This window comes from Notothenia coriiceps, unplaced genomic scaffold, assembly GCF_000735185.1.
Source record: "Notothenia coriiceps isolate Sejong01 unplaced genomic scaffold, NC01 NC01_scaffold00013891, whole genome shotgun sequence".
NCBI classification, from domain to species: domain Eukaryota; kingdom Metazoa; phylum Chordata; class Actinopteri; order Perciformes; family Nototheniidae; genus Notothenia; species Notothenia coriiceps.
In genome coordinates this window covers 68,263-79,972 of record NW_011346592.1, presented here as the reverse complement: position 1 = coordinate 79,972, position 11,710 = coordinate 68,263, and the positions used below count along the sequence as shown (strand labels likewise).

The 11,710-nt window shown below is 41.5% G+C and overlaps 1 protein-coding gene across 1 annotated transcript; it reads right to left on the bottom strand.

Annotated features, from left to right (window-relative positions):
* Positions 1 to 8,236: 8,236 nt before the first annotated feature.
* LOC104948182 (4F2 cell-surface antigen heavy chain) lies at positions 8,237 to 11,710 on the bottom strand. Its single transcript, XM_010774344.1, has 10 exons — positions 11,545 to 11,710; positions 11,025 to 11,409; positions 10,058 to 10,219; positions 9,883 to 9,983; positions 9,718 to 9,795; positions 9,580 to 9,635; positions 9,302 to 9,497; positions 9,110 to 9,217; positions 8,965 to 9,027; positions 8,237 to 8,845 (listed from the first exon to the last, which is right to left on the bottom strand). The coding sequence occupies exons 2-10, from the start codon at positions 11,398 to 11,400 to the stop codon at positions 8,447 to 8,449; spliced, it is 1,539 nt and encodes a 512-aa protein (XP_010772646.1). The 5' UTR covers positions 11,401 to 11,409; positions 11,545 to 11,710; the 3' UTR covers positions 8,237 to 8,446.

Genomic DNA, 11,710 nt, shown 5'->3' with positions numbered 1-11,710 from the left:
ATACCAGACCTCTTATGCTTCTAAAAAAAGACAGATGAGACAATTTCCGTCATCTATGAACAAGCTGTAAGACACCAGCACTTAGTGCAGCTCTGAGAGAACAGAACTAAAGATTACATAAAGAATGGACAAAGATAACAGTATTGATTATGATGTGTTTTTTACCCTTGCAAAATCACTTTTCTTCAGCAGTTCAATAATAGTGTCTTAATCACAGCGTTCACTCAGGCACTCTGCTAGCGATGTCTGCCAGTACAGTACAGAGCTGGAGTGGGCGGTTTAATGGAATATGGGTCAAATGGCCTGCAATTCAGAAGTAAGTGTTTTCTCTAGTGAGCAAACACAGATGGATGCACATATTTTCAAACTCACTTTCCAGTTCTCTCACTTTGCCCTCAAACCTTTGGATGTCTTACTTGTGCAGTTGTAGTCATGCTCTGCTATTGTGCCCATTTGTTTGGTGTGATAACATTTGATTTCACAGATATCAAGGTTAAGGGTGTTTTACCCTCACTGCAAAAACTACTTCAACATCACACCGAAAAATATGTTTGACTGCTTTGTTTATGCTGCTATTTGTAGGACAGATGCGTTTAGTGTCCCTGCAACATTTTTCTTCACTACGACTGATCACAAAAGCCTTGCTGATTCCATTGTGGTTTTATTAAAGAAACAAAACACACCACAGCCACATAGCTGCCTTCACTTTCCTACACTTCAAACATCAACAATGTCCTAATGTACTGGAGCAATTCCACCTCAAATCTAATTTAAACCTCTATTTCAATCGTATTGATTGAGGATACTCTGCCAGATGGGAGAGAAAGAAAGAAATCCCAGGTCTTGCTTGTTCAACATTAAATACTTCTCCGACATTAGATCATATACTTATTGTATGATTGAATGTTCTTCTTTAACCCCATGGCTGCCTTACACTAGGGATATCTGATCGTGCTAAAAAAAACACTCAAGTGTACGGCCCCTTAGACACTATATTGCAGCTACAGACACTCAACAATGGCAAATTATTTACATTAGGCCCACTTGGTTGAAAATCACTGCTGTAGAGGATGTCCTGCCTCGTTCCTGTGCCTAAGACACTGTGATGCAGTGGCTACACAAACACACATATCATACCAGGTTCCGTTTCACAAATTCAACCCCAAGCATGTTTTTTCAAACTTAACAAAAGAACAGGTTGGTGGTTGAGAGCAGGCTAGTTTTAACTGCTACTGTAGCTACTGGGAGAGTAATCCTGTGTCTGTTAACTGCAATTATTGTATTATTTGTATTTGATTAACAATCTGAAAGGTGTCACATGCAGTGACAAAGCCAAAGAGAGTAATCCCATCCCTCTGCAGTTCCCCTGTGCTCTTCTGAGCGTTTTGCATCTTATGACCCACTGGATTGGTTTGACAGACAACATCTTTAATGTGTTCACGCTCACGCCTCTCATCAACATGATATCAAGTAGCAGACAGGAGTTTACAGTTGAACATATTGGAGTAATTAGCGCCCCAAAAGATGGATAATATATCTATTATGTCTATATTGAAATTACATTCATCAGATGGACACAAACACGACCCTAGCTGAGCGCTAATGATGCTACATGGCTGCTGGATGTGTACACAGCCATCTTGTTCAGTGTTTGAGGCTAGCAGACCATTAGTGACTAAAACAAATATCACCGCTCTCTAGGCTTCACTTTAAACCCTGTTTGTCCCAGTGGAAACCAGGCTAGTGTGGGCTACCAGAGCTAATGTAAGGACTTTCTGTGTTTATCAGATTCACCCCAGGGGGGGACACTAGTCTGCAGTCACTAATGCTTGGAAAGGTAGAAAACAGATTGTGTTTGTTTGTGTGTTATGTGACGGTGTGTGTGAGATACCAGAGAGGGAAAACTGAGAGACAATTGTAGAGTGACTCGGCTCTCATTTCCTCCTTGTCCCTGGTGATTACTTCAGCCTACTCTGTTTTATCTACATTCTTGAGCACATTGTCAAACAGCATCATCTCACAATCGCCCTGAAGAAAAATAAAAAATATTTATGTCAGCTACTCCTAACACCATAATGTACAGAGGCCCACAGGTGCAAACATGTGAAAACCCAAAAAAATTCCATTAGGAGAAATGCACTGCAGCCTCAAAAACCATGCAAATAAAAAAACACAAATGTGCCAAAACTTGTCCACTCTAAGAAACATCTTCACCAAGTTGACAACACATGTGCAGCATTCAGAAACAATTCCCAACTTCACGAAACATGTTTACTCAAAACGCTGCAAATACGAAAAGCTGCAAGAAGTTTAAAACACAAAGGAAACAGGGACACTAAAAAGTGATGCACACAGCTGGGATCAGAGCGCTCAATTGACGTTCGGGATTATAACGTTGGCCAACTGTCCCTGGAAGCATAGCTAATGTGTACGTTTTATTGGCTTATTTGAAAAATGTGATGATTCCTTCCGATGTAGATCTGCTGTAAGCTATCTAGCTAACCCATGGATGTATAATAAGAACTGGATACAGCGTCGGAGGTGGGGTCTCGTTCTTTCCTATGAGAGCTGCTCATTGGCGCATGAGGACAAAATGGCCTGAGATTTTTTCAAGAGCAAAACGTCACAGATTACCCGCCATGCCTGGCTGTCAGAGCAGAAGTATGTGCTAGTGATGTGTCGGTCGCGAAAGAGCCGGTGAACGACGGGAGTGAACGACGGGAGTGAACGACGGGACCCGGCTCGCATCCCGCGAACGAGCCGTTTATCTTTTATTTTTGTTAAGTAATACAAGCAGGACTGCCCCTGGTGGGTTTTGAGTTTCTTGCAGCATTTTTTGTATTTGCAGCATTATGTTAAAGCAATGCTTTTAGTAAACGCTGCGCATGTATCATCAAGTTGAAGACGTTTCTTCATTTGCATGTGTTTTGGCACATTTGTGAAGGTTTATTGTATTGTTGCAACAAGTGCAGCTCATTTTGGGCCTTTGTGCTTGCACGAGTTGGCCACCGTAATAATGTCCTGGAAAGGGACACACATAGCAAGAAGAGAAAAAACAGGACAGAAGCACATAAGTCATGCAGGGAGTGGCGATAGATGGGAGATTATTGAACAATACACGTTAGGATTTATTTATTGAACCTGGCTTCCACCTCTGCCACTCTACATCTCATCAATCTGTGCACAAGCCCTCATTGTTCTCTGGTGAAGATCATGAGTCTGAGTACAGACAGACCACCTACCATCCATCCTGCAGACAGTAAACAACGTAGGGCTCCGTTTGAACGTTCTGACAGCATTCTGGCAACGCTGCAAGTCTTTATGAGTGGTAAAAGTGCCGTGTGAACAAGCTGGGCGAGCTAGGCCAGCAGCCAAAGTAGATGACACCAACAGACATTACTGCGTGTGTGCGAGGAATAAAATGTGTCTGCCGCAAAACCGTTCTCTTTCACCGGCAGAAAGTAAAACGTTGATTGGGAACAGAGGTGCCTATTACAGTCAGAGGTAATAATAGGGTGGACTTACGGCATATCACAGGAGAAAAAAAAAAAGTTGCATAGCGGCACTGCAGAGTGGGTGTATGTATGTGTGTGTGGTGGGAGTTATTTGTGTTGTTTGGTTGCTTATTTACTGCAGGAGATGGAAGCCAGGCATGCAGAAAGATGGAGAGGCGAGCCAGCAGACGGACGGACAGACAGCAGGCGGGATAAGTGTCTGATGATCAGTCTATCTTCTGTCACCTCCACAACAGGCACACTGCATTTGCTCCGGGTTAAGAGAAAAACCTGTCCGTGGTGTGAAATTGTGTCGAGCTGTGAGAGACAAACTACAAAATCTCCCCTCCTAAAGTAATTTAAAATAAAATAAACTGTCTAAAGTACTCCGTATTTGAAAAAAAAACTCAGTTGGAGGGAAAATAGATAGCTCTGGTCAGCCAGCACCATCTCAGAGCACAGAATGATGCATGAGTTCATTTTAACTAAACGCTACACCAAAGGCGCAATTAAAAAGATTCTGTGGGAGGATATTGGCTGCTTAAGCACTATTTAGGCTTTGGAACATCCTGATCATGGTGGACATCGATCAATGTGCAGCTCATGTGCTGGAGGACAGAGGATCAGGCACCAGGAGAAGCAGAATTAGCTGAATTGAAAGCAACCATCAACTCTGTTACGAGAGAGAGCAGGCATAATGGCAGCAAAGATTAGTTAACACTTTCTCATAAAATCACACCAAATTCATTTCAAATATAGGGCAGGTTTCCAAATTAAGTGTATCCTGTAAATGATTCCAAGCTCAGTGATATGAAATGTTTGAAGACAACAAATGATCCATCTAGATGATTTGTATGAAAGATTTGTATGAAAGCTGTATACAAACAATATACTGTGTATATATATATATATATATATATATATATATATATACTACACAAGGCTCAATCAAGCAACGTGTGCCGGGTCTGAAGTGTGTGTCGTCACCAGAGTTGGGTGTAACGGAGCAAATTACGCGCAAATGTTACGTAAATATAAACCTGCAGCGGAAATCCCTCTTGTCTGTCAAAGGGAGACTCTAGTAATTCTTTATGTTATTAGGCTAACTGTAGTGTGATTACTGATTTTATAAAAGTAACAAAGTAACGCATGTCGGGCAATGTTAGTAACTGCAGTGTGATTACTGAATTATAAACGCGTTACATTACTCCATTTCCGACAAAAGTAATATTATTACAGTACAGTTACAAAGTAACGCGTTACTGTAATTGTATTACTTTTGTAGCAGAGCATTTTTTATCTTAAATGTAATTGTTCTGTTGCCTTACATGATACACTTAAGTGAAAAACATCTTATTGATTACATTCATTTTATATACTCAGATAAGGTTACTGATTGAGATCATTTCCGGTATCTAGTAATCGTAATGGAATTCATTTTTAAAGGAACCCTCTCACCCTGGTCTTGCACCCTTGGCATCGAGTGAGGTCCAACAATGAACTGCTTAACATCACAGAGTCACCATGAGAGTTAGTTCCACTCTGTGTTATCCAATGCACTCCTTGAAAGGGACTTGAGACAGAAAAGCACAAGAATGTCAACGTCTCAGAGACCAAGGGACTACCAGGGGACTAAAGAAATACAAAGAGCAGTTGGGCTATTCAGCATCAGGGCACACACACACACACACACACACACACACACACACACACACACACACACACACACACACACACACAACACACACACACACACACACACACGTACGTACTAGTACGTAGTANCCTCTAACTGATCTTTGCATGCATACCTTTGTAAGGACACACACACACACACACACACACACACACACACACACACACACACACACACACACACACACACACTCGTGTGTGTGTGTGTGTGTGTGTGTGTGTGTGTGTGTGTGTGTGTGTGTGTGTGTGTGTGTGTGTCCTTACAAAGGTATGCATGCAAAGATCAGTTAGAGGTTCTGTTTGTCCATCTGGCTTCCTGGAATTGATTCAGTTAAACACCTCTGCATATTTACTCTATCAAATTGAAATAGCTTTATTGGCATGACCATAATTACGTAGAGCACTGCCAAAAAATGTGGCTTTATTTGATTCATCACACAAAAGACGAACAGTGTCCAAAGACTTGCCTTAACCCACAGACTGGTGCATGATGGGATAGACTCAAACTGTCATTCCAGTGGGCGTTGCATATTGATTGGCTGACTTCATTTTTAGCTGTTAGCAGCATCTGCCCCCCCGAGGGCCGCCTGATTGACTTAATGAAAGGGAGATCCATTATCCATTTAACTATCTAAACACAGCAGTCACTGTGAGCACACACACACACACACACACACACACACACACACACACACACACACACACACACACACACACACAGATAATTATTTACCTTCAAGCATTTTAAGTTCAACATCCACAAGTATTTCCATGGAGTTCTTTCTGTATGGCAGCTTTCTGCAGCAGCTTTTCATCTCTAAATATACAATCTTGTAGAAGGGCCAGTGTCAAAGGAAAAGCTTTGCTTGGTAATACATTAAATCCCTTTTGATAGCAGCAACAAAGTTGCCTTTTTTGCATAGATTACAGAATGGACTGAACACACTGCAGCCTTTTTGAAATGCAGCTCTCACTAGAGCAGCGTTAGCTGGAGCAAATCAAACGCGTACTGAGAAGAGACTTTTAACTGACAACATGCTGTCTTTGGAAACACCACTACTGGTTTTAAATAACAGTGAGGACTACACCGCCACGCGAGTGAAGAAAAACTTGCTTAAGAATCAATAACAAATAGTTTATTTTACCAAGCTACAATGGTGGGGCTGGTGGTCCTTTGTGTATCAAAGTCTTAAGTACCAATCAGTATTCTCTTGGAATTGACTGTGGATATTCACTGCGTCTAGAGGATGACCTTTTCTCTGTGCCTTTATTAGGCTCAATATTCTTATGCAGAAACCTTTTCTCTTCAAATGTCTTGGCTTCTTTTACATTACAAGTCATTTGTTAGACGCTTTTATCCAAAGCGACTTACATTCAGTACTGTGGACAATCACCACAGGAGCAATTTGGGGTGAAGTGTCTTGCCCAGGGACACAACGACATGCTGACTGCAGTGGGACTCGAACTAGCTATCCCCTGATTTGAAGTCCAGCACACTATCCACTGAGCCACNTAACGTATATGACAACTCCCCTTGTAGTCAGTTAACAATACTATGACAGTCACATAGCTATCATATGCCTAAAACGGTGAGTCCTGACGCTCTTCTAGGTAATCATACATCCTGTTACGTAATAGGGCCTTTGGTACATTCAGTATTTTCCCAACAAACTTATACTGAGCTTCATTTTTATGTTCACCACTCTAAAAGAAAATTGAGAGAGCATTGCTTTACTGAAACAGTTTTTGTGGGTGAAATAGTTTTGTGAATTAATAAAATCATGGAGTCCTGATTTAGCCTGAAGAAAGCAGACTGGCATACTGTATTGAATGCACAAAACTGGAAATTGATGCATACTTTATTAAAAGTGAAAGGCTCTACATTTTTTAATGTTACATGTTTACAGATAGTCACCGCATGTACTTCAAAGTAATAGAAAGTGTTAATACTGACATAAATATTTACATTTTTAACTGCTGGCTTGTGTGGGAAATAAGGATGACATGCGAAACATTAACAATGAATAAGAGCTGAATGATGACAGTATGATGTAAACAGTAACATTTCTATGTATTAATATTGGTTTTGTCATCTTTAGAAACATGACTGGCAAACAAAGACCTAAAAGTCTAATGTAAAAATGATATTTAAAGCAGCAGAGTATTGGCTTGTACTTTAGCGCCACTATCTGGTTAACCAGTGAACACTTCCAAAACTGTCCCCATGGCAACCACTTGTCGGTGCAAAGATGATTAGGTTATATAAATCAAAGCAGAGCGTTTGATAAAATAAGATTCACATACAAGAGTAATCAGGATGTGGCTCCTTTAATTAGCGGCTGAGTGTGTGACTTATCACAACACCAATGCAGCCAAATTGGTTAACACAAGCCACATGTTCTGAAAAAGGAATTCTTGGAAATTAACAATGACATTTAAGATTTATTTTGTAACAAAACATATGCCTACTTTTAAATCATGGGAAAGAATAGTAAACTTAAAAGACTTAAAACCCATCTCTTTCGACTCCACTTCGAGCGATAAAATTACTAACAAAGAACTGCTAACAGAGCACTTATATACTAATAAAGGACTGGCTTATCTAAAGCCAGTTGAAATGTTTTGGCTCTATGAAACCTGATGTACTTATATGATTCTGTTTTCTTCAAGTTTGTATCTTGTTGGTCGAATGCACTTATTGTAAGTCGCTTTGGATAAAAGCGTCAGCTAAATGTAATGTAAAACATCTGGAGTCCAGACTGTTTGCATATGTGTGTTTTCTTTGTGTGTAGAAACAGCCATAAATCACCTATAATTTGTTCCTTTCAGGCAAGACTAATTCTGCCTGGAAACAGATATACATAATGGAGAATTATTTTACTATTCATACTCAAATGTCAAGTTATTTAATCCAAACTTGCTTTTTTCATTTAAAAGTTAATAATACCTATATACAGTGAGACTGAACATATTATTTAGTTTTTTTAAAACCATGCCTTCACACTTTCAACTTTTCTGAACTCGTTTCTACTTGACTTATAGCTAAAAAGGTATGTTACTGTAAATAAAAAGATGCCTCGGGTATTCAACAATCAAAATAAGGGTCTACAGGACTAAAGATCACCATCAGCCCAACAAATTAAAGCCAAATGGAACACAGAACCATTCTTTTATTTTGAGTGACCTCCGAGCACATACATGTACAAAAATGACAAATCACAGTATCTAAATCTACACTTAAATGATTAAGGGAAGCTCTACGAGTAGCTTCCTGCCTCGAACAGTTTGATGACGATGGCTTCATGGGGCCGCAGCACCAGCGCTTCCAGAGATGTCGCCCCCAAACGGTCCATTCGTGTGCTGCTCACAAACACTCCGGCTTTGGGCAGGCTCGGTGACCAGGCCGGATCCAAGGGGCGAAGCTCAGGCCCGACGTTGAGCAGAATGAGGAAGTGGACACAGCCCCAGGAGCGCAAGAAGGCCAGGATCGGGGGAGATGGAGGAGAGGGCAGGGTGGAGTTGAAGGATGAGGAGCTGGAGGAAGAATTGAAGGGCAGGAAAGTGAAGCTGCCGAACTGAAGAGCTTCTTCTCTGGCTCTGGAGTGACTGAGGGAGGTGAAGAGAGCCACAGCCAAACGCCTGTTCTTCTCCTCGTTCTAAGGCAGGGATTGTAGGGGCAGTTAATATAACATGCATAACTAATGCTTTGTTTCTTTCACATAGATGACTCCAAAATACAGGTTTATCTAGAGGAACACAGTGCTTTGTTACTCACTGTAATGACGTCTAATGATATATTCGTGTCTCCATGTGACGAGTTGACTTTTAGAGACACGCTCTGTGAAACAGAGAAGTATATTTGGTAATGGGAAATTATAAAATGTTAAACATATTGACTTAAAGTCTTTCCTGTGTCTTACCGGTGTTTGGTTGAGGTCTTCGTCATACGAGAATGCAGGTGATCCTGGCAGAGTCATCATCAACACCAGCAGTAAATTCTTCAAATCACGGGAAGCTTTACCACCAACCTGCAGAAACACATTGTAGTTTTATAATAAGTCACTAAGTCAAATACATTTAAAAACGATAGTTAATTTATGCAGACGTCTTACTGTCCAGCTGGGCCAGGAGTCTTCTTCTTTTGTTTGCAGCTGTGTCTCTATGGCAGCAGCAACTTCCTTTGAAGACAGGAGGTGTTCTGAAGTTGGCAGAATTGACTTCAAGACTACATCCACCACTGTGACATTGCTATGGCTAGGGTTTTTTAGTAGAGGCAGAACGCCGCTCGTCTGTTTCACCACCACAATCCTGAAGAAACACACAGATGTGGTTTAAAGTTCATTTTCAAATAAAAAAACAAACAAACACCTTTCAACATTTATAACAATACCTTTCCTCCTCCTCACTGCCAAACTCTTTGAAGACACCTTTCCACTCCAGCAGAGTCTGAAATGTTAAAAACATAGTTGGAGGGGAGTTTGGAAAACTGCTTGTAACAATCAAAACACGTGAGAGAGCATCACTTTACCTTTTCTGAATACGCTGCATCTGTGTCACAGATTTCAAAGCCTGCCGCACCCTGTTGCAGCCAGAACCGCAGTGCATGCTGTGGAAAAAGTATTGCCATGTTTATAAGAAATCCAGCACTGAGAACTTAAAATGTTTACCAGCATAACAAGAGAGGAGGTTTTACATGGATGGTGCCTGAGACACCCGAAGTCTTGCTAGCATTTCCCGCTTCATCTCCAGGTCCCAACAGATCCACTTCACAGACGTTTAACAGCACCTTGAGATCTGTTGGGCCAATAAAAAGCAACATTTTGTCTACTGGTGCAGGCTGTTTGAAAAGAAAAAAGGCCCTTACCCACCTGCTTTGTTGCTCTCTGCTAGCAGATGCTGGATCTGAGGCAAAGTCCCAATCTTTTCACCAGTAGCATTGTTTGTGGGATACGCCTTCTTGTCAAACAGACCCTGCAGAATTAGAGCTCCTATACCCAAGGACTTGAGGTAAGGAAGCTCATCACACAGCGCTAGGGGGTTTAATGAAAGACAAAGATAAAACAAGATAAAATGTTTTATAATGGGGTTTTTTGTATGTACCAGATGCAGATAGATTATGTAGGCTATTTGCGGATGCTTATCTGTACAGTTAGACAACATTTCTTGAAAATTGTTGGACCTCTCTGCGAAAAATCAAAACTGTTCATCACATTTGAATACAATTAAATACCAATGCAGCTTTTTTATCTCCATACCAAGATTGTTGCTCATTAATTATGATTTGGCTCACAATATTAATGCGGTGATGTCTAAAGAGTCCATGTGGGGAATAAATCAAGTGAATGTCCACGCCAATTAAAAACATATATTCAGCTTTCATGCAAATTATGACTGTTTGGCCTCAGACATTTTTCTCAGTAATCAAGGAGTTTATTTGTTAAAAATTTAAATTGGGGTGCGGTTTGAATGTTCCTATACAGTGTATGACAGCACTATGATTCATATCAGCCAGCTGGTAGGCTTACTTACTGAAAGTAGCTGATCTCCACATGTAATATGTTTAGCTTATATTCTTTATCCTCAACAGGTCAATCTGGCCCACAACAAGACACCACACACCATAAGTGTTACCATGAAAACGTTCTTACTGCTCTAGCTTTAATATTATGTTCATACTGACATTTCTCACTAATGTTCACACAGTAAGACACAAGCAACATCAAGTTTGTTGTTTTGATTTGCAAAAACTGTTGAATAAACTATGAATTCCTCCAAATGGCCACTAGAGGGCAGTAAATCCAACTATTTTATCCCTCCAAATTGGCATTTCCTCACCATTGATGCCCCGTGACCCCTCGGCCTGCTTTTCCAGGGTCAGCTCTGGCTCCACCTGGTAGAACAGGGACTTCTGCCACCACTTCAGCGGCGTTACAACCGGTCGGGGGCTCATGGTTATAATGGCGATGGCAATGGCGAGCATGGCTAACCAGGCCAGCCAGAACAGCAGCACCAGGTAACACCGCACCTTCTTCCAGCCCGGACCTCCGGCTGCCAGCTGCAGCTCCTCCTTGGAGAGGGGCTGCCACTGCTGGATGGGCTCCGGTTCGTCCTCCGGGATGAGCAGCGGGGCCGACTCCGAGCCGCCCACGGTGCTCGACAGCCCCGGGCCTGCCACGCTGCCATACCCGGTGTCTCCTGCGTTCAGAGGCATCCTTTCCGGCTACGGATAGGTAACATAATAGTTAGATTAAAGGGTTAATTAATTTGTGTGGTAATGCATAGGCCTACGGATACTTAAGTTACAGCAGGCAGGAATAGGCCCATGTTGAAGTTTTGTTTGGTGGTCTAACCGTACCTTATCAGTTTGCTCCAAGTGAAGAACAATGGGACTCTAGATATACTCAGGTGCTGCAGGATTCAAAGTTTCTACATTAAAGTCATTCCACACTCAGCAAGCTGCTCTGCCATGACCTGAACCCCTGCTGCTGCTGCTGCTGCTACCGGGTTTACACAGGTGTTTC